This window comes from Polypterus senegalus, chromosome 3, assembly GCF_016835505.1.
Source record: "Polypterus senegalus isolate Bchr_013 chromosome 3, ASM1683550v1, whole genome shotgun sequence".
Lineage (NCBI taxonomy): Eukaryota > Metazoa > Chordata > Cladistia > Polypteriformes > Polypteridae > Polypterus > Polypterus senegalus.
The window spans coordinates 73,511,127-73,535,655 of NC_053156.1; the positions used below are offsets into that span (position 1 = coordinate 73,511,127).

Below are 24,529 nucleotides of genomic sequence, written 5' to 3' on the forward strand. Positions count from 1 at the left end.
CCCTTTACTGTTTATGTGTTACTTCTATTCTTGCCTCCCCCTTTGTGTCTTATTTTTGATTAAAAATTATTGTTCCAACCCTGTACTGGACTTGCTTGGTGTCTTTTTGGGTACTCTGAATTTCCTTCCACATCTCACACACGTGTATTAATTTAGCTGATGAATATATTGTAATTAATCCAAGTATGAATCTCTATGTGTGTACATTTTGATGGATTAGTGTTTCACCCTCAATTAATTCCTGTCTTATCTGTGAAGTTGACAAGAAATACTATGGCTTCTGCAACACTTATCTGCCTTGAAAAATAGAAGACATTCATATTTTTGTCATTATCACATTTTTATTGAAGTAGATGTGAGAAAACAGACAATTCTATTTTTTTAATATCTTAAGTAAGATAGAAAACACCCCAACACAAATACTCACCTCCACTTACACTCTGCTGTGAGAAAATATCACTGGGAGTTACAGTAAAACAATGATGTGCACATCATTCAGTGAGAGAGACTAGTGTGTAGATAGCCCAGAAATAGAAAGGAAAATAATATTAATAGAAAATGAAATATCACACAATTACGTGGTTCTCATATAGATTAGCATCCAAAAGCTCAAAAATCTTTGCACAGAAAGCTCAAACAGAGCTAAGTTATAGAAAGGGCACTTCCGGTAGTTGGAAGGCAAAGAATCTGCAACTTCCAACATGAGGCTAAAATTACATTTGCAACAACCTTACCCAATGTTATGAGAGTTATGAAAACATGAAGCAGCTTAGCTGGAGCACAGCATGGACAATGTCTGCCTTTTATCTCCAGCTGATACTTTTGGATAGCCTGCTGACATATGGCAAGAAAGAGCAGCTTCTAAGGTAGGCCTACAGTTAGCAACAGAGCAGGAGATGGACAGGTCAATTGACAAAGAAACCAAAGAAAAAACAGGTTCCTTAAGAAATTGTAATTTGCTAAGTAAGCCAAAGAAAAAAAAAACATTATTACAAGTGGAGATAAACTGCAAAATAACAATTACACTGCACAACAAAGTTTTTGCTTCTTGAGCACTGTTGGGTGGCTCTTATAGATTTTTGGGTGCTGATCACATCACATTTTAGAGAAATCTTTTGTCATGATTTTTTCTTATATTTGTATCCAAACATTTTCGCTCCCGTAAGTGACTTATTAACAACGGTTTGTGCAGCCTGGGCATGTCTAGGCATAGAATCAGGCCAGGTTGGAAGCAGTTCTGTGGAAGTTGACATCCTGGGCATGACTGAGCAGGTCTGAACGAGCTTGACGCTGTCTCAGCATGCTATTAAAGTGGCTTGCATACACCGATCCTGCTCATTTCGTTTATATAGATAGTCAGTGTGTATGTAGAGTATCAGTATAGTAAAGTAAACAATATCTGTAGCAATATAACAGTAAGTAAGCTTGATACTATAGATGTTTTGGTGTCAGGCGATATGTCTCGTCAATGTCCTAACAGCCGCGATACATTCTGCTATATCTGTGGCGAATATACATTTGCTCCTCTGAGACGTTGGATGACTGCTCTTGTGAAGAAAGCTTATCATCTGTATTTCAGCTGCAAAATTGGGAATGGGCGCCTCACATTTGCTGTACGACATGTGCTCTCAGTCTGAGAGTATGGCTCAGAGGCACTTGAAAGACAATGCCATTTGCTCTTCCGATGATATGGCGAGAACAGAACGGACTGTTACTTCTGTTTGACTAATGTGTCTGGTTTTTCTGCAAAAAGCAAGAAATCAATTGAATATCCTAATCTTTCCTTCAGCAATGAGACCCGTGGCACACGACAGAATTGCAATTTCGAAACCACCGGAGGATTGGACCTTAGAAGAATCAGATGAAGAAACTGCAATGCAGGGTACTGACAGTGACAGTGACCCAGATTTTGAACCGTACTCATCGAGCTGGAAGAGTGACGTCTCTTCATTGATTTGTCAGTGTTAAGCCTGAAAGCTGTTCTGCTACACAGTGGCAACGTTTATCCTTCAGTACCTGTTGGCTATACAGCACACATGAAAGAAACGTATGAGAATAAGGAACTGTTGCTGAAGCACGTCCAGTATAGCAGGTACAACTGGAATATCTGTGGAGATCTTAAAGTCGTTGCTCTATTACTAGGACTGCAGCTCGGCAATACAAAGTACTGTTGTTTCATCTGTGAATGGGACAGCCATGCCAAAGAGTTGTAATATTCTCAACAGAACTGGCCACTCTGTAAAAAGTTAGTTCCAGGACAGAGAAATGTGGCACAGATATTTTTGCCTCCTCTTCACTTAAAACTGGGACTCATGAAGAATTTTGTGAAAGCATTGAACAAAGAAGGCAAAGGTTTTCGTTATTTAAGACAGATGTTCCCAAGAATAATTGATGCCAAGATCAAAGAGGGCATTTTTGTTGGCCCACAGATCAGACATGTTATGAGTGACAAACGGTTTGAAGATCTGTTAGTTGGGCCGGACAAAATTGCCTGGAAAGCCTTCAAATTGTTTTTGACAATTTTCTGGGCAATTACAGAGCCCCAAACTACATTCAGCTGGTAGACAAACTTCTCAAAGCATACAAGACAATGAAGTGCAAAATGCTACTCAAGATTAATTTCCTAAACACACACTTGGACTTCTTCCCCGCAAATCTCGGTGCTATCAGTGATGAACACGGTGAAAGTTTTCACCAGGTCATTGCTATGATGGAGAAATGGTACCAGGGCAACTGGAATCTGTCAATGCTTGCTGATTACTGATGGACACTGCAACGTGATACACCAGATGTTGAATCCAAAAGAAAATCAGGAGCAAAACACTTTTAATTATGTTGAATTTAATAGCTTATGCGAAACATAAACGTGACTAAATACGTTATTGTCAGTAAACATATAAATGTCTATTTCTCAGAGTTCCTACGTGATGCAGTAAAACCAAAACTATATTTGTGCATAGGTACCTGTCACAATCAGCAAAGGAAGCAAGACTTTTCAAAAAAATTATTGTGCAGTGTTATTAAACTGAACCAAAACACTAAACCAGAAAATTGAGTTGAGATGAGCAAACAAGAATGCCAGAACCTAAATCACTAAACCACTCTTGTTCCCAGGACACATCGATAATCTCTGACAAAATGCTACTGGTGCTGCACTGGAATTTATAAGCGAGTCTTCATGATACAATATAATATAATACAATTTATTTTCGTATAGCCCAAAATCCCACAAGAAGTGTCGCAATGGGCTTTAACAGGCCCTGCCTCTTGACAGCCCCCCAGCCTTGAATCTCTAAGAAGACAAGGAAAAACTCCCGAAAAAACCCTTGTAGGGAAAAAATGGAAGAAACCTTGGGAAAGACAGTTCAAAGAGAGACCCCTTTCCAGGTAGGCTGGGTAGGTAGTAGTTGTCAAAATGAAGGGGGTCAATACAATAAAATACACAGATCAGAACAAATCCTCAATACAGTATAAAAATAAAAAATGTACAAGTATGGAGCAGAATTTAACAGTAGATGATATCACATAATATGATTTGGATTTGTTTATAGTCCTGGAGACCTCAGCCACTAAGCTGCCTCCCCCAATCCGATGAAAGGACCCCTCTACCCCACGATTCCTGCGATCCTCCTGATGTGAATTATGGTGCTTTTTAGGATGCATTCTTTAGCAACACTGCAAGTTCTCCCATAGTGATTCTAAAACAGCACTGTGATGCACTCACAAATTAATCAGAAAAAAAATAACATAAAGACAAAAATAATGCTTAAAAAATAATCTTTCAATTTTACTTCAGTCTCATGAACTAAAAAAAACTGCCTAAAGCAAAAAAAAAGATAATAGAAAACACAGATGTGAGAAGAACGGAGGAATCAATTAAAACCCGTGATGACAAAATCACTTATATAATTTGATAATCCCAAATATGTGTAGAAAGGTACCCAAAGATTTATGAGAACAGGGTTGATAATAAAGTCCATGCTATGGTCCCTGCATATGGTATGCAATTATAGTTAATATATAATCATTCATAAATTATTATAGTATATACTGTGACATGTGGGTCACAAACTTGCACAACAGAGAAGGAGGTAAGTCCATGTTTCCGAAAAAATCAGCTTATTTGTGTGAAGACAGGAACATTCCCAACATTTATTCAAACGGGAGCTTTCACTCAAACACATACATCATGCAAGCATTGATGATGACATCATCCTGCCGAAAGACCAGATAACCTTCCTGCACAAGTGAGGAGACAGAAAATGCATGCAAGTTCAGGACAGTGGCTGGTTTTAAATGTTCACTTTATCAACCATCTGACGATAAACGTATTACGCAGGGAGCCTGCAAATTTGCAGTTGCATCTGCAGTGGAGAACTGGTCCCTGCCTGTAACAGAATTCTGGCGCACAGCACAGTTGCGGGGTGGTCTGAGTCTCAAAAATCCCACAATTTTTAAATGAAGTTGTAAAAATGAATTATTAAAACATAAGGAAAAGGCCTTAAGGTAACTAAACGTGGCTTAAAGCTTGAGCATGTGAGGTCTGCCTCATCTCAGAGAAACCAGCTTGATTTTCCAAGGTTAAAATGAGGTAAATGAGTAAGGAACACCCCTCTAGAAAGCGAAGGTAAACTATTGGGAAAGTCCAAACACCCTGCCAGTAAAGTGGTGTCAAGATTAATAAAAAAAGTCATAGATCACTCCTATTTACAAGGCAGCATTCAGGTAAATGGGAGAGTTGAAAGGAGTAAGAAAATACTGGTGGCACTAGACAATTGATGAAATAGATTTTTTTCATCAACAATAGTTACTCAGAAGTGAAACCAAGATACAGTATATTTCAATAAATACTGATATATTGTGTATAATGATAATTGGGATATTACAAGTTAATAAATTGCTTAACTAAATGCAGAACTAAATTAAATTAAAAATGCAACATTACCTCGCGTACCTGAATTGTGAATGGCTAACTGTTATGTATATGAAGTTGAACTAAACAAAATGACAAGGGATATTATGTTATTAATTATATGGTGAAGACTATATTATCACATGTGGACAAGCAGGGCATCAGTGATAATTAGGCACATATGTGAGAAAATAAATTTTGCTTTCTGTCTTCTAAAAGATAATGGGTCACAGTAGCAGACATTTTGTTTTTTAGGCTTCATTATGCTTACCATCTTATTCAGTTCTTTAAATCTAATATTCTGGTAATGTCGCTTACTAGCATTTAGGATAAATGAGTGTTCTAACTCCACAACATTTGTGTTTACTTAATGAACACATATTTTCATTTCTTTAAGAGACGAAAATCCAAATTTGTGTTCTTTACTTCAAGAATTCTAATAGAATTCATGCAAGTCTAACAAGAATGAATGTGGTAAAAAATGGATGGAGGAAATAATTGAAAACCACATTAAAGAAATTATGTTGACACCTTTTGCAGATTTCTATACACAGTTCAATCAAATGTGAATAGCTCTGAACAGCTTTTCAGTTGCATTCTCTTTTATATGCCTGATTTTGATTTGTTTCCAATTCATTGGATATTCAGTTCTAAATTTGGCACCAAAATTGATTGCGGTGTCAAAGGATTCTACATTAACAGAACAGAGTACGAAATAACAAAATCACGCTTTGGAAAATAAAACTTTCTTAATATAAGTATTGAATTGTGTATTATCAACATCCTTCTCTTGATTCTATGTATTGGAGCAGTGATTAAAATTTCTGTTTCATAAGAATTGGTAAATGATTTACATTACATATTCTATAAGTTCCCAGTCATTTTCACATATATTGTTTTTTTTTAAAACAATGTAATTTCAATTCTTCATGAGCTAGAAAATAAAAATGAAGAAAGGATCAAACTTCTTGTTCTTTCAGCTGCTTCCATTAGGGGTTGCCACAGCGGATCATCTTTTTCCATATCTTTCTGTCCTCCGCATCCTGCTCTGTTACATCCATCACCTGCATGTCCTCTCTCACCACATCCATAAACCTTCTGTTAGGCTCTCCTCTTTTCTTCTTGCCTGGCAGCTCTATCCTTAGCACCTTTTTTCCAATATAGCCAACATCTCTCCTCTGCACATGTCCAAACCAATGCAGTCTGGCCTCTCTGACTTTGTCTCCAAACCGTCCAACCTGAGCTGACCCTCTAAAACAGTGGTTCCCAAAGTAGGGGTCGCGACCCTCTGGGGGGTCGTGAGACATTGGGGTCGCGAGATGATTTCCAAGAAATCAAATACTTTTTTTAAACTTTTTAGAAATTAATTAATTACATTTTTTAGAAATAACATTTAACATTTTATCCATAACTAACAAAAGATAAAAATTAGCAGTTAATAGTTACATTTTAAAAAAACATGCAAATTAAAAATCCATCAGCCTTTCAAATTTCTTTCTGTTCAATCGCGACCTCTGAGGTGATTACGACAGTTTAACAACACATCAATGGCGTCAGTTGCAGCAGATCAATTTACAGCACCACGTTAAACATTCCGACATGTGCACATAACGTGTAGGTAATTTTCATCGCTTTATGCTTAGGATATTATTTTTGTTGAAATGAAATGTTGGTTAATATCGACCAATGACAACACAGATAGGCCAGCGGAGGAAAGCAGAGAAGCACCACCATCAGAAAGCCCATCGTCCTCAGGTATGGAAAGACACCGGAGTGTGCATAAAGAGGACATCCATAAACAGTCGGCTCAGCCTTACTCCAAGAGTCGAAATTATCGAGAGGAATTTATCCATTATGGATTCACATGCATCATCGTCAATAACGTACAGCATCCCCAATGTGTGGTGTGCACTGAGGTGCTTGCACATGAAAGCCTAAAGCCTGTAAAAATGCTACAACACTTGAAAACTAAGCACCACTCTCTTGCTACTAAACCAGTAGATTTTTTCCGGCAAAAGGAGTGAGAGTTACAAGGCCAAAAGAAAGTCCTAACTAAACACACAACAATCCCCGCAAAAGCTCAACAGGCATCATATGAGGTGGCATATTTAATTGCACAGGCAAAAAAGCCACACACGATCGGGGAAACCCTCATTAAACCCGTTGCTATAGCTATGTCGGGCTATGTATGGGGATAAACTAGCCCGTGAGCTAGAATCAGTGTCGCTGTCTAACGGGACTGTTACCCGGAGTATCTCCGACATGGCTATGGATGTACTGTGACCGTTTTGCACTACCTACTTGTGCAAAAAGACTTTTTTGGCACTCACATACATTAAAAATAAATACAGGTCACAACTGAACTTGGAGGATGATCTCCAAGTTGCGGTCTCCAAAATTAACCCAAGAATGGACTTGCTGTGCTCCAAGCATTGTGCCCATCCATCTCATTAGGTGAGGTGTTTTGTTGAAATTAAATGAATGAGTAAATAACAATTTTTTAAAAAGTTATATGGTTGTCAGAGCGTTATGTTCTTTTTTGTTGTCATGCTCTTGTTTGGATAGGATATTTTGTTGAAATTAAACAAATGAGTAAATTACTATTAAAAAAATTATATGGTTGTTAGACCATTGTGTTCTTTCGTGTTGTCATGCTCATGTTTGGATAGGCCTATTGGCGCATGTGCACCGTTGCGCGCAACATTTGTATATTTTAACCACTTCCGAGGATAGTGGGAGTCACGAGTCACTGGCATGGTTATTTTGGGAGTTGTGAGCTGAAAAGTTTGGGAACCCCTGCTCTAAAATACCTTTTCTGAATCCTATCCATGCTCGTCACACCCAATGTAAAATCTTAACATCTTTAACTCTGTCACCACCAGCTCTGTCTCCTGTTTTTTGGTCAGCACCACAGTCTCCAACCCATATAATATGACTGGACTCACTACCATCCTGTAGACCTTCCCTTCCACTCTTGCTGATACCCATCTGTCACAAATTACTCCTGTCACTCTTCTCCACCCATTCAGGAAAGAAAATGAGCACATGTTGATCTCCAGGCTGAATCTCACAAAAACGATTTCCATTCTTTCCTCATTAAAACAACATGGATACACAGTTTTACAATATGTGTGCAATCTCAATATGTGTATCAGTATTCAATAACACTGCTGGCTTGAAAAAATGTTTTTGATATGATATGTTTTAATGCTTTTGTTTTCACACTTAGACCTGAGTACCTTTCATCTCCATTATAAAATGAGAGAGTACTAGATATGTTTTAAAAATTAGTAAATGTTCACTTTAGAGCACTATTTCTTTTTTTCATGGGTCAAATAAAAGTACATCATCATTGTAAAAATAACTTTGACTTCAAAAAAATCAAACTTAACAATTTAAGACTTTTTTGGCTGAAGATATTTCTTTATCAATCAGATAGTGTCAAATTTATAGTCATTCCAGCAGTGTATGGAGCACTGTCGGATGGAATTAGACTATCCAGTGATAAAGTCATGGTGATTTCCTACACTTTTAGCACAACTAATTTTGGTCAACTGGGAGAATTCTGATTTACTGTCAGTTATTCCATGACAAAATTATATTTTATATTCTGCCATCGTGATTGCATATCTGTGCAAAAGCTAGACAGATAGCAAACAATAACTCCAGTAAACTCGTTTCTTGATCAGAGTGAGGCTTTTACTGATAAATCTTTCATTCTTGATTGTAAAACTACAAAACACAATACAAAGGGTGCTTTCAGTACAATGTTCACACCAAACAATCAATCAATAAAGAAATGCATTTAAAAAATTAACTGTAGCAGATAAACATCTTAACGAACATTTATAAAATAATTATTTAAAAGAGAGACTTACAGGCATATCTTCGCCAGAGTTTAACATGAAAGAACTGGTGTCATGAACAGCGTTCAGAACTTCACTAATCTGCTTTTTTTTAAGAAAGGTGAATTGAGCATATTGACAACGTCAATACTTAAAACGATCGCTAGGTGGTAAACCTTAAAATAAAGTTGAAACAGAATATTTTATATTACCTAAATCTAGAAAAAAAAATTCTTTAAGAACTTCATTAGAACTTGGCAAGAAATTATCATTGATGTTCTAGAGCAGAGGTCCCCAACCTCAGCCGGACCGTGACAGAACTACAACAACAACAACATTTATTTATATAGCACATTTTCGTACAAACAGTAGCTCAAAGTGCTTTACATAATAAAGAATAGAAAAATAAAATACACAATAAGAAAACAAAATAAATCAACATTAATTAACATCGAATAAAATTAAGGTTCAATGGCCAGGGGGGACAGAAAAAACAAAAAAACTCCAGACGGCTGGAGAAAAAATAAAATCTGTAGGGATTCCAGACCATGAGACCGCCCAGTCCCCTCTGGGCATTCTACCTAACATAAACCGCCGGCAACAGAGACTTACTCAGTGAAGGGCTAAGCAAAATGGCTGCCCTGTTCACTGAGGACACTTTTCAGAATGCTAGGCATTCGGGCTTTGCAGAGGCGCAGAGAGAGACCGAGGTGAGAGAGAGTATTACAACAAAGTATTTTTATGGTCCCGGCAGTTTCCCCATATGATACAAATCTATAGAAATCTCGTCACTACAAAGTACATTCAGCAGATACTTTCATTACAACGAAGTGACCTTGAAATGCTTGAATGAATCATCCACAGAGCAGTTAGTTCTGTGGTTCGCAGCTCAGTTGTGCACAACGATCCCCGAAACAGAAACATTGTAAAAAAAATTTCTTTCTTCAAACTTCCCTTGTACTGTTTTTTTGCTGTTTTTGTTTTCTGTGGTTTTCAGTGATACCTTTTGCTTATTGCTCGTCAACATTTGAAAAACATCTATTGGAATTTAACACATTGTCACCCTCCTATAGAAACGCCAGACACGAAAAAACGATAACAGTGTTAATGTTTCTAATGTGCAATCTGTTGGAATGACAAATGCAATGCATATGTCTTTGTTATATGCAAAAAAGAAGAAAAATCTCAGTTTGCAAACGTATACGAACTGCTGCATTTGAAGACGCTGAAAAAGCAGTTTTTATGTTGTTCAGTGATGCTCATTCAAGAAACATTCCTATTAATGTGGCACTCATTGAAGAAAATTTGAGGTTTCTAAAATCTCTTGGGACCTCCCCCAACTGGACAACACGCCGAAGACTGCCCCAAAGTGCGATCACCGCGTCTGTGGAAGACTGTTCATCTGTTGCCGGGGCAACAGCAGGCTCACAGCTCTGCTGAGGCTCTTCACCGAAGCAAACAGAAAAGATCTCGATAGGTGATGCAAGGAACATTTTAAATGCAGGGAACAGGATTACTTTGTCACTAACCTGGCCACAACCCCGTCTGACTGCTGGTTCTATTTATAGGAGAGTGGCAGATCCCGCTACAATAAATAACCGTGTTGTTCCTGATTCAAGCTGAATAAAACTAGTTTTGCTAAAGTACTGAGACTCAGCCTTGTGCTTTGGGGTGTAAAACAGGGACTTATTACGCGACCCCGATCTTTTAGGAGTCGCTTCTGTGCCGTTTCACTGCAGCGTTGTGAGCCTGCTGTTGCCATGCCCCGGCAACGGACAAACAATCTTACACAGACACAGCAATCACGCTTTGGGATGCACTTCATCATGACGTTCCCTTTGGGTGGGGGGATCCCAAAAGAGTTCAGAAACCTCACAATATGAACAGGCATACAGGCACTATTGGGCACCCCACCTTTACTCATTCTGCAGACTCAGTATCCAGCTAGGCTTGAGGAGTGCTGAGGGAGCCTGAGGAGGAAAATCTGAGGCAGCGGTGGAGCAGCAGCACGTGCGGCAGAGGCAGAAGATACCCGTTGTCCAAGTTGGCAGATAAAGTGGCTGCATTCAAATCCAAACTTGATTTATGGGGCAGATGAGTGAAAATTGGGATTTTTGATATGTTTCAAATGTTACCAAGCCAGGGACTTCTTTCTCCCAGCTGGTGTATAATCACCTATTTCAGCTTTCAATAGAGTTTGAGTATTATTCCCAACCACAAAAGACCACCAAAATGGGAAGGAATGGATCCATGACCCATTTGTGAATAAGCCAGGTGAATTAACTTTTCTGTGCTTGAAGAGGATCAACTGCTTGTGGCTGCAGAATATCCTGAGGTTGCCACAAAAGCACTGAAAAGTCTGCTTCTATTTCCAACATCCTATCTTTGTGAGGCAGTGTTTTCTGCAGTGACAGCAACCAAAACAAGATTATGGAGTAGACTGAACATAAGTAACACACTTTGCATGTCACTGTCTTCCATCGTCCCCAGATGGGATCGTCTGGTTGCAGGAAAACAAGCTCAGGGCTCCCACGGATTCTGCATTATGATAAGTTGTATAATTTCTATTATGATATTATAACTTAATAATAATAGAAATGTAATGTAAATTGTGTATAAAGCTGCCCTATGAACCCGCCCCGAATTTCTCAGTCTTTGGAAAAATTTGCTTCTAGTAAAGCAGTCCTTGGTGTCAAAAAGGTTGGGACCACTGTTCTAGAGTCAGCTACTGCTTGCTTTTTTTAAGCAATATATTTAATATGAGATTTTCATTTCTAACTAGCACCCTGTGTTAGGATATAGTGGGTTGGAAAATGACTGACTGACTTTTTCTATAATTTACTGGATGTGACTCCAATTTGGACTGAAGTGACAGTATTGTGCATTTTAACGTCTGTGTTATAACTCTTCTATTGTAAAGCATAAGTTTCCAGAATAGTATTTTTCAATAATAAAAAAGAAAAGTAATATATTGTTAATAGGATAAGATGTATTTTCATTTCAATAACAGTAATAAATCTTAGAAAAAATACTTCCAAGCATACTGTCTACTGGGATTTATTTTCTGTTTTTGTTTGACATGTATATACAAATTGTGACATTGAAAAAAATGGACAGTTTTATCAATATAGACATTTCCATTCGAATATGTATGCCATTTTTCAGGAATGTTTATTTTGTTGTATTTTTGTCTAATCGTCTAGGATGAACTTTGAAGGCCACAGGGAGATGAAGCAATCCTTTGGGTAACTCAGGATAAGAGCATGTTTAATTAGCAACTTTCATGTCTGTGATAAATCCAGAAGGTAAAGGCAGGTAATCGATTTTCATGAGTGCTGTGCTGAAGTACATAAACGTCTTCATAAAAAAATGCAGTGCTTCAGCAGCAGAAGGGTTCGAGCTAAGGTATGTGACTAGTCTTCTCTGTTTTGTGTATTGGTTTCAGCTATATGTGTGATTATTTTGCATTCATTACTTGAACTGCACTTAAGTATAATTACAAGGGTAAAGCATAAAAATAAATATATTATGTTTTACTTTCAGGATATCACAAGAGAGGTTCAGCTATTCATGTAATCTACTTTTTAAATTAAAAAATAAAAGCATTAACCATATTAAAATGCAACTCATACTACTGCTTATTAAAACAATTTGAAATTCAAGTTTTTAAGTAATAATTATAAAATCCTAAAATCGTTTATATAAATTAGTTTTTTTTCTGTGACAGTACAAATGATGAACATTATCAGAAAACAACAATTAGCGTGTTAGTTATACATATAGCATATTTTAAAAATTGCACATTTTAGTCTGCAGAAAATCTATGTCAGTATTATTTATAAATAATACTTAACAGTATGTAAGAAACATGCACTTTTTGCATTGGGAGGTCAAGTTACATGTTTTGGAAGTGGCACTTCTAAAGAGATCAGTTAATTTGAGAAAACAATTAAGAAACTGCTCATGGCAATTCGGTGTAATGCAATGAAATTTTTCAGTATACTGTAACAGCAATTTAGCTTTTAAAATGACAAATGTTATTTGTCTTATCAGCCTTGATTTATAGCATAAACCATGTCATCCTCATGGATCCTTATCATAAACAACATGTTGTATTAGCCTGACAACTAAACAAATGAATTATTGTTTCAAAAGTTTTTGAAATGTAACTATTGTGTGAAATACTATTAACTTCATTTTGCTGATCTAATATTCTACATGTAGTGGAATTTATTATGTTTTCTTTAGGGTAGGACACTTCAAAGTCCAGTCTACAAAAAAATGAATTTGAATGAAAACAGGATTCCTAAGTATACACTAGTCTGCTATGATTCAATTAACAATTCTTGTCCAAAACAACTCTATTCTGTCAACAGTTCCTTAATATTATATATAATGATGTGTATAATCATTGTTGTGACTGTATGTGGAAACCTCTTGGTTGTGATTTCCATATCACACTTCAGACAGCTTCATACTCCTACAAACTATCTCATCCTTTCTTTGGCACTTATTGACTTACTGCTAGGGGGCTTTGTAATGCCACCTCTCATGGCCAGAATTGCTGAAAGTTGTTGGTATTTTGGTGATTTTTTCTGCAAGTTTCATCTCAGTTTAGATATAATGCTTTCTACTGGATCAATTATTCATCTCTGTCTAATATCTGTTGATCGTTATTTTGCTGTGTGCCATCCTTTAAGGTACAGAAATATTGTTACGGTCGTTTTAACATTTATCTTTATTTTTATTAGCTGGATTCTGTCAGCTGTTCTTGGTTTTGTAATTATGTTTCTTGAGTTAAACTTAAGAGGAATAGAAGAGCAATACACAAGTACAAAATGTATGGGGAGCTGTTATCTGATGCAAAATGAGGCATCGAGTCTTGCATCATCATTGTTCTCTTTTTATATCCCAGGTTTTGTTATGATATGCATTTATCTAAAAATCTTTACAGTAGCTAGAAGGCAGGCCAGGGCAATAAGAGAAACAGGACATCAAAGCCAGACGACTGAAGAAAAAAAACAAGCTGCAACAAGCAGAAGAGAAACAAAAGCTACAAAAACGTTGGCAATTGTGGTAGGAGTTTTCCTTCTTTGCTGGTTCCCATTTTTCTTGTGCAACATCATTGATCCGCTTTTGAATCATTCTATGCCACCTTTATTTATTGAACTGTTAGCCTGGTTTAGTTACATGAACTCAACATTTAACCCTTTTATTTATGGCTTTTTTTACAGCTGGTTCAGAAAAGCTCTTAAATTAATTAGAAGTGGCAAAATTTTTGAAAGCAATTCTTCTAGGACAAAGCTTTTAAATGATTAACTTATTCCACCAATAGCACTGTGTATGCTAAAAGCAGAAAGCAGTAAAACATTTGTAAAATATTTAACATTAATACTAAGAATCCCTACATTAATTGCACACAACTAAGGAACACTTCATATGATTTTATTGCTTTTAGTTTAAAAGATTAAAAAAATGGACTTTTCTCTACCGAAAAATGATAAGCAACACATTGACATCGAATTGTAATTATATGATTATTAGATGGTTTCATTATTTAATAAAATATGGCATGTATTTTAGTGTTTTACATTTTATGTATTGTATACCGTAATAGACATATGAAAGTTATCAATTAATGTATGTGATGTGCCACTACAAAACTATAAGCATTATGGTATCATTCAAATAAATGTCATTTTCATAATGTTGCTTTATTTTTTATAAATGCAATGCCAGCTAAATGTTATTATTTACAACTGTCACGTTCTACGCTTATATATCTCTGTTATTTAAATCATTTAATGTATTACTTTGAAGGAAAATGGAGATATTTTAATAATGATTTGCAAATTAATTTTACATATATTTACAAATGATGTATTTCTAAATAACATCCAAAATTAGGATATTGTAAAACCCTACCTCAAAAATATCATCTGCAAAATAATTGCACATTTCTCTTTTCAGATAAATTATCTTTGATATTTTTCATATGTTTTATTTGTATTAATGTAATTTTTATTATATGTTATAAGTGTTCATTAGTTTAGATATTATTCAAATGTAGAAAATGTCTCTAGATTTAAAATGAGGCTACATTTTTTCTTAAAAGATATTCACTTCTTTTCCTTGTGCATCTTTTTTACACAATAATAAAAAGATATGAACAATTCAGTGTTTTTTTTTTGTCTCATTAATAATTTCCTGTCGGTTGTCACAACAGCTTCATAAAATATGCTTACCATATATTTGCATTAAAAATTAATTAAAAATAAATAAGCAGAAACTAAAATGGTTTTTAAGTATTCCCACACACTACAGTTTGAACACACACAAAAAAATGAAAAGAAAAACTTCTGACTTGAGAGTCCCAGTCACAGTGAGACATTATGCAGGTGTATTGCTTTTAGTATAAAGGAGCCCCAGTAACATTTCTTGACACACTGCTGCTGAATAATTTGTTGGCTGAAAGCATCGATAATAATAACACTAAGTTTTGTTTTAATTCTCCCCTTTGAAACTGCCTCCAGGGAGACCAGAGGGCGTCCCATAACTGAGCCTCCCCTTTTAATTAACTTATTGATTTAGTGGACCTCTCTTGAAGTGAAGTTACCAGTCCAGCTTACCACAACGTAGAAAATCGCACTGGCCATCACAGAGTTATAGAAGATGTGAAGGATGTCACTTCCCACGTTAAAGGAAAAAAGTAAAAAGTGACTGTTTGCCCTTTCTTACATAATTCCTCTATGATCAGTCCAGCCCATCATTAATGTGAACCCCCCCAATTATTTCTAGGGGTGCATTGTCTCTACATCAATTTCCTGAGACCAGACATAGAGACTGTTTGTTATGGTGAAAGTCAATAACCAGTTTCTAGGTTTTGCAGATGTTAAGTTGCATACCATTCTTAATGCACCAACAAATAAAGTCCTCCACATGACTCCCACATTCTGTCTAATCCCCCACATTAAGTGAAGAGTATTCTCAGAATTTCTGCAAGTTACATGACCTTCTGTTATATTTATAGAGGGATATGTACAGATTGAAGACAAATTGAGTCAGGACTGTTCCTTGTGGTGTTCCAGTATTGCTCACTCCCATTTCAGAAACTCTGTCTTTGACTTTTGATGTTGCTATATATATTATATATATAATACTGTACACAGACAGAATAAACAGACAAACATATAACACAGAAATGGCTGGCAGTTTACTTGCTATCTTGGTACAGATAAATAGTTTTATGATTCCAAGTCTTTAAAGATGATGTCCAGTGTTGCGTGGAGCTGTTGCTGTTCTGGGTGCAAGGGAAGGATTTAATTCTTTCTGTTTGCTGTATGACTCTTTGTCAGTAGTGTGCAGTGCTTTCCTCCTCAGTTAGACCCTTTGCTGTGTCTTCTTCGGTTTCATAGGGAAAACATTAATCTTACTGGCACAAGAGTTTAGATGCTGAAGTTCCCTTCTTGCAGTGATACCTGTTTCTCAATCTTCTGAGACCACTGGTACTGTGCTTGGCTTGGAGGGCTGGATCTTAGCTTTCTGATCCAGAAAAAAAAAAATGTTCATAGCTTTTAGCTCCCCAAAGAGAGAAAATGGATCATCTGCTTTCTGGTTTCAGCAATAGGTCATTTTGGAGTATGTGAGAGCATAGTTTTCCCCTGGGTTATAGTGCCCCAGAGAGAGTGCCTTAAGAAACACTACAGACAGTTAAATAAAAGTGTCCAGAGAATCTACCCAGGTGGGATGAGTGTAACTAGTTTATGAAGAAAGGTAGAACCTCTTATGATTGGATTAAAGTCACTTCCAGTTACAAAATCAGGGTCTGCTTATAGGTGAGTTATTCTGTTCATCCAAGTTGTCATTCCTTAAATTATAGGGCTTTGTTCTTGCCTGAATGTATTTAGTGACATCTGACTCAAGAAGGTTGCAGGGGGCCCTCTGCAAAAGTATCAGTTCATCTCTGATTTTGCCGTGACTCAGGAGTCTCAAGAGCACAGATATCAAAAACACTATTAAAAATTGCCCACTAGAGGAGAAAAAAAACATTAAAAACCCTGACTAGAAACCCAAAGGGCTGAGACAAATCTTTATAAATAATAAAAAGTTTATTTTCACAAAGGCCATGCATGCACAAAGCTCTGCAGAGTACAAGAAGACACCTGAAGAGGCAAGGCAAACACAGCAGAGAAGTCCCAAATCAGAATCCAAAAATGATGGTCAAAAAATAGAGTGAGGTTCAAAGAATCAATTAACAAAGTCACAAAACAAAATCCAGGGGCATGATCAGAAACAAAGCAGAGGTTGAAGAATACAGAAAATCATGAGGCAAAACAAAGGCATGGATACTCAAAATAAAATCTTCACTCCCTAGTGTGTTCAAAATGAACTTCAAGGGATTATGGAAGGTCCTCCTGTAAATAGGATGGAGGGCCATTCCTGGAGGTGATTGGCAGGTGGTCCTGCCCCTGTTGGACCATCCACAAAACACAAGGGACATAACCTATGACATTACTCCTAAAAAAAGATAAATGTACATAATAATTAAACATTACTAGAAAAATTACATAAAATGAGACACAACAAATGGCTTTGAACTCCAGCCAAGGGGGAAATGCTGGCTGGACATGACATATTTACACCTTTGTTATCAAATGAAATATAGGTTGTTCCTGGTATGAAGAGATCAGTCCCTTACTTTGGAATAAAAGCAGGAGTAAGGTGAAACTGGATGTCTGCATCCCTGTTAATTCTGCTACTTTAACAGACTTGCTGTGCCACTAAACCCTAGCAGAACTGGCAATGTCCACTTTGTCCTACAATGGTTCTGATATACAGACAGAATCCAGAACAGCTTTCCTGTATTACTCTTTGCTGTGCATACAATTAATCAAACAGCATCTGCTGCAAAACACACAAACTCCATTTATAGTATAGCCTGCTATTACGAAACTATCTTTACTAGACAGCACTGATAAATGTTTGCATTGTTGAACTTTGTAATTTTTGGGGGTTCACAGGTTCAAGAAGCACACAGCTTAAAAAAATAACAGACACCAGTATAGGAAATGAAATTTGCAAAGGGAAAAAGTGAAAGAACAATCTTGAATAAATAAAATTATTCAAATTTATCATGTGTTTAGCATTTTTTACTTATCCACACAGGTAGTGAAGAGTGCCAGGTTTACTGGGGAATCTCCTGACAATGATTTCACATCAGATGGTGGAAATTAATCTGCAAGAATATTTTCATTTTTTATACCTGTCATATTTCTATGTAACAAAAATAACAATGTTTAATGGAATTTATCCATCCATTAATTATCCAACTGGTGCCAATCTCAGCCAGCACAGGGCGCAAGGCAGATAACTAACCTTGGGCATGGCGCCAGCCTACTGCACGGATTAATGGAATTTAATGTTGTTATATTCTTTCAACTGTGGATGCCACAGTATTGGTGTACAGACATCTTTTATATGAACAGGATTATTTTGATTAGTTTGTGAATCTCCAATTCTACTACATCCCAAAGGTTTTCTATTGGATTCTGATGTGGTGGCTATAAAGACACTCAATTCATTGGCAGGTTCATGAAGCCACATTGAGATGACTTTTGTTTTGTGAGATGGTGAATTATCAAGCAGAAAGTAACTATTTGAAGATGGGCAATGAAAGGCCACATGGTGAGCAATAATACTCAGATAGGCTGAGGCATTCAAGCAATGATTGATTGAGGATAACAGTCTCAATGTCTGCCAAGACTTACACTACTACCAGCAGCCTTGAGTATTGACACCTAGCAGATTGGGTGCATGGATTTGTGCTGTTTGTGCCAAATTTTGTCCCTTACATCTGTGTGCCTCAGCAGAAACTGAGATTCGTCAGACCAGGGTATGTTTTTCCAGTCTTAACCTACCTGTTTTGGTGAGACTGTGCCTACTGCATCCTCAGTTTTCTGTTCTTGGCTGACGGGAGTGAAACCTGACATGTTCTTCTGCTGCTCTAGACAATCTACTGCAAAATGTTGTGCATTCTGAGATGCTTTTTTTCTCATCACATTTGTATAGAATGGTTATCTGAGTAACTGTTTTTCTTTTAGCTTGAACCAGTCTGACCATTCTCCTCTAACTTCTCTCATCAACAATAAATAGATTTTATTTATTTATTTATTATTATTAATAGTTTATTAACAGGTTTGGCTCTGTTGCACCTGTCCTGTCTCACTCCTTCCTACAGTCATTCGTCAATTCCCCCACATCATCTCTACTGCATTGACAACTCCCTGCATGCATTTTAGCTTTCCAACTGCATCTGGTATGACCATTGATGACTCTGACCTTCATTTTGGGCTATTCATAACTGATGATCAATTGAGGAGAAAACTGAGGAGCCTATACACATGATTTTCTGGTGTCCTCTATTATCTTTTCAATCTGTCAGAAAAATTACTGCTGTAGAAATCACCTTATATATTGTTTCTGTTCCAAAAAATGAATACAGACCAGTGTCCCTTATGTTTCCCAACATGAAGACCTTCAACAGCTTGATTTTCCTATGAATGACCACTTAGGAAAAGCTGCAGCTTGCAAAATGTAATGGTATATTGAAGGATGTAGAAAGTGCATTTGACAGGCAAATTAAATTTATCTCCAACTTTCTCATAAAAATATTTGGTGGTATAATTACAGACAAAAAAGAAGTTACAGTTTTTCTGATTTGCTTAAGCATAATTGTTCAAAACGAAAGCCACATTCTCAACACACTCAACACAACCTGTGAAACAATAATGTGCTTTGATAAACTCTTCATTTTGACTTTTAAACTGACTCCTCCAATCATAACCATACATTCATGCTGCAAAACTGCCTAATTCACTCACACTGTAACTAAAACATCACAGTAGGTACTGTGCAAGAATTCATTCAATAATCACAAGCAGAACACTAAACATAACTCTCACTGAGATGAAGCACAAAGAGTGATCAGTTTCTCAGTGTAGTGCTGGTGTCTTAATAGTGAAATGCAACAGGACATTTACTGTAATCCACCCTATAAAATACTGATTAGACCTAAACTCATCAGTACGCACACCGATGGTCCAACAGAATTAAATGCATGTATGAGAACACACACACACATCTTTTTTGTAGGTCTGTTAATTTTACTATATTTCATATATTTTGGAAGATTGCTCACTTTAGGAAACCAAGAAATTACTGTATGTATGATAAACATTACAAATGCAAAGCAAAGGTTTGCCTTTTCCTTCAATCTCTCTCATCAATGTTGTCTCCAATATTGAGCCACATCAAATCATATCACAGAAATATATTTTCTCTGGCAATGCTGTGATAGATATTTCTGCAGGCATTCCTGATCCAGTCCTGACTGTCTGATACTGTGATTGTCCTAAATGCCTCGGTCATAGCATCCAACAATGCCATTTGATCAAAAGGACAGTGGTCATTAACCTTCCTACAAGATGCAGAAAAAAAAACTCCTCAGCAGGATTGAGGAATAGGGAATATAGAAAAAGGAACTTCACAGACCTGCATAGAAAAGTCCTTGACCAGTCCATCACTACAGATGCGTGATGGAATGGAACATTGTCCGATTTGACCACATAGCATGTACTAATGACCTCTGGATTCAGTGCCTGTTTGGAAACCTTTATTTGTCTGTAGAGCTCATAAATGAATCAACAAAGCCTGGCAGAGTTATATGGCCCAACTTTTGGAATGAATGATGAGCATTTGATATGGCTGGACACATTGTGATGTTTGCACCTCTTTGCCCTGGTATATGCACTGTTGCCCTATGTCCTATAACATTCATTTCACACCTCCTTGTCTAAAATAATATTTTGATCTTGATACCAATTCAGTTTCAATACAAGGTTCTTCAGACTTCAGCAATTTATGAGAAATTTATTTAAGGAAAGATACTTTTGGAGCACACCAGTCTAAACAGGTTACTTTTTTTCCCTTCTTTTATTAATTTTATTGCATTCCATACAAATCAATCAAGTTTTACATAAAGAAAAATTTAGTTAAGAGCAAATCGATCCCCACCCCTGAGAGGGAGAGCAAGCCAAAGAGCATAAAATTTAAGACTTGTAAACATACCTAAATTAATACATTCTCTGTGTTTTATGAGATTATTTTAAAATATTACTGATTAGATCCTGCCATGTTTTGAAAAAAGTCTGTACGGATCCTCTAACTGAGTATTTGATTTTTTCCAATTTCAAATAGTATAACACACCAGTTTCCCACTGACTTAAAAGAGGAGAGTTTGGGTTCTTCCAGTTTATCAGGATAAGTCTGCGTGCCAAAACTGTAGTGAATGCAATCACAGTTTGTTTGTCCTTCTCCACTTTAAGCCACCCTGGAAGAACCCCAAACACAGCTGTTAATGGGTTAGGAAGTATTGTGAGTCCAAGGCTGTCTGAAAGGTAATTAAAAATTTTTGTCCAGAATAATGTTAATTTGGTGCAGGCCCAGAACATGTGACCCAGTGAGGCTGGAACTAGTTTGCAGCGTTCACAGGTTGGATCTTGCCCTGGAAACATTTTGGAGAGTTTTAGGCAAGACGGATGTGCTCGATATATAATTTTGTGTTGTATAATTGTATGCTTTGCGCATATGGAGCTCGAGTGAATTCTCTGCATTGCTACTTTCCACTCCTTTTCTGATATATTAATTGAGAGATCTTTTTCCCAGCGACCTCTTGGATCTTTGAAAGGGAGGGATTGTAAAATGATTTTATATATTGTAGAGATGGTGTCTAAGTCCTTGAGATTGAGCAATATTTTTTCCAGCATGGATGTAGGTGCAAGATGAGGAAAATCTGGAAGGTTCTGTTTAACAAAGTTCCTGATTTGAAGATAGTGAAAGAAATGTGTAGTTGGAATGTTAAATTTGGAATGTAACTGTTCACAGGGGTGTGGAAATCAAATTTGTTTCTACTTGTCCACGGACAAGTAAACTTAGAAAATCCACTTGTCCGCCAGTTAAATTCACTTGCCCATAAACAAATAACAAAAGTGAAAAATAGTTTATTTTTTCTGATCTCTTTTATTGATGCCAAAACTGCCTTCCATTTTAAAACTGAAAAAAGTTCTTTCAGGAAGTAGTATTTTGCCACCTTGCTCTAGAACATTATATAAAAGATTCCCTTATTTTAACTGGCTAATAAACAATGCGTTCATTATAGCTACACTAGTTCTTTTTTCATATATTACAGTTACATAATAGAACACTGTCCTGATTCATTTTCTGCCATGTTCTTCAGCTTTTGTCTTGCAACATCTTCTCCCCCAAGAATCTTTACTATCTAAGACAGCATGGGCTGAATGCTGTTCATTTATGCTTGAGCTGAACTGCATGGTTCCTGGACTGATGGTCCTGAAGAAGTGGATGCTGATGACTTTTCAGGTTTTTTATGAGTGATGTGCCTGTTTCCAGGTGACAGCCAAAATTCCACAGCTGGCCGTGGGTCAAACTCTTCTAAAGAGGCAGTATTGATAAGTCTAGCATAACGCTCAACCTCTGAGCATTCAGCTTTAGTAAACGCTTTATCAATTGAACCAACTTTTTTCTTACTTTTAAACTCATGTCTCTATCTGACGTACTAAACCCCCAGTTCCTATCCATTTTCTTTCTGTACATAACCAATCACCACACTATAAACGTATTTGTGAAATTAAAACTAGTTATAAGCTTAGACCTCTGAATGGATGGCATAATTAAACATGTATAATGAATTTTTTTTTTAAAGTTCTGAAAACTCTGAGGTCTAGATTTATAACTAGTTTTAACTTCACAAAGACGTTTATCCTGTAGTGATTGGTTATATGGTGTGAACGCTGGCCCCGGCACAGACAGACGGACAGCATATTTTTGCCCAACACACTGTTTATTTACACTATTTACAATGACAAGTTCAAATCACGTGCACTCACAACCCCAGCGCCCTTGGCACTGAATCCCCCAAAGTCCAGGGCCCACAGTCTCTGTGCCTATGTCCTGGCCGCCTCCTGTCCTCGCTCTCCAGCTCCGTCTGCTTCCTCCCGACTTCCACCACTGACTGGAGGGAGGCGGCCCCTTAAATAAGGCTCCCGGATGAGCCCCAGGTGTTCCGTCCTTAGCCCGCCCAAGCGTGGCGGAAGTGTCGGCTGTCTTCCTGGCAGCTCTCCGGGTGCCACACAAAGTCTTCCCCCCGGCACTTCCTGGTGTGGCGGAAGTGCCGGGCTCCCGGGATAATTAGGCACCGGGGCGCCGCCTGGTGGTGGCCGCGGGTCCCTACAGGGCTGGGCTTCAAAGCCCTGTACCCGAGGCCCCCTGCCTAACCAGGACGGACGCCCCACTCTGTCTGGAGGAGGCACTCGCCCTCCTCCGGTCCTCAAGCGTCCCGGCGGGCTCCAGCCCCGACCGGCAACCGCACGGGATAAACCGGCATCGGGGCGCCGCCTGGCGGTGACCACGGGCCCCTACAGGAAGGGCTTCCATGCCCTCAACCCGTGGCCCCCAACAGAACCAGGACGGACGCCCTCGCGGTCTGGAGGAGGCACAAGCCCTCCTCACGTCCACCTGGGCGTCCCGGCCGGGGGCCACAGTGCCCCACCGCTAGCGAGGACACGTGGGTCCGAACGGCACAACCCGAAAGGGCAGCACGTCCCCAGCGAGGGTCCTACTATGTCCCCAGGGTCCAACACGGCACCCTGGGACATCCGTCTTCGGCACCCCCGCCGGCGCAAACGCGCCCCTGTGGTCTGCGCCGCTCTCGCCCCCGCTGTTCCCCGCAGTTGGGACACTATTGGCCTCTCGGCGTGGAGCCCTCCCGCGGAGCGGCCCGTTTCAGGAGGGCAGGTCCCTGACGACGTCGTCCTCAGCGCTCGTCGGGGCTTCGGGCCTGTGGAAAAAAGGAAAAGAGGGCCAGAAGCACAGCCAGGACACTCTCCCCGAGTGCCCCGTCGGTCTCCGTATCGACCGTGCTCCTGCCCCCCTCCGACAGCCCCCAACTTGCCTGCTGAAGTCCTCCGCCGCAGGTTCCATGCCCGTCCGCTCGTCGGCCTCGGCACCGCTCTCGCAGGCAGCTCGCCCAGCCGCCCAGGGGATCTCCTCTGTCCATCCAGAGGACGGCCCTTCTCCGGACGCGCGCACCCAGCGCCGCGTCCTCTCCTATCGGAGGAACCGGCATTCACCCTTCGGTTCCTCCTTCTTTTCTTGGACGCGCTGACGGTCTGGGTCTGAGCACAGCAAAAGCTCAAATCCAGCCCCGTCTGCGTCCAGGCAGAGCGACAGGAGACAGCTGCAGGCTTGGGCGCAGGGCGCTAGGACCCAGGGCACTCAGCAGCCCGATCCTACCAGCCCCTGCATATTCGAGCTCCTCGCCGCGCTAGCCGTCTGCACCGCGGCGTCTGCTGTCGGGAGGTTGCTTACTTGAGCTGATCGTCCGTAACGGTCACAGCCATGTTCGGCAAACCTCCCCACTTGCTCTACGGGAACGGCAACACTCACCACTCCCGCCGTGTTCTGCCTGCCTCCGGTTCCAGCGCCGCGCCGATCCTCCGTCTCACGCGGTGTCTCTCTCGACGCGACCGCCATCTCCATCAGCTGCTCACACTGAGCGGCGAGAACACGCAGCAATTCCTCTAAAGACGGCTTGGCGGGCCGAAGGGACTCCTCCGACACACGCCGAGCCGCTGGTGGAGAGAGAGAGACAGACGTCGGTGGGCTTACCTGTCCATCAGCTCCACGCGACGCCTGC

General features: G+C 38.9%; 1 protein-coding gene across 1 annotated transcript; it reads left to right on the top strand.

Moving 5' to 3' along the window:
- The first annotated feature begins 7,096 nt into the window (after positions 1-7,096).
- On the top strand, positions 7,097-14,076 carry LOC120526509 (trace amine-associated receptor 1-like). Its single transcript, XM_039749674.1, has 2 exons — positions 7,097-7,186; positions 13,006-14,076. Exons 1-2 carry the CDS (start codon positions 7,097-7,099, stop codon positions 14,074-14,076), a joined length of 1,161 nt encoding a protein of 386 aa, XP_039605608.1.
- Positions 14,077-24,529: the final 10,453 nt, after the last annotated feature.

Excerpts from the sequence above, each read along its gene's own strand:
- LOC120526509 (XM_039749674.1), top strand. The coding sequence starts at position 7,097 with ATGTATGGGGATAAACTAGCCCGTGAGCTAGAATCAGTGTCGCTGTCT. Across the intron at positions 7,187-13,005 it reads TCTCCGACATGGCTATGGAT|GGTAGGACACTTCAAAGTCC; the intron begins GTACTGTGACCG and ends TGTTTTCTTTAG.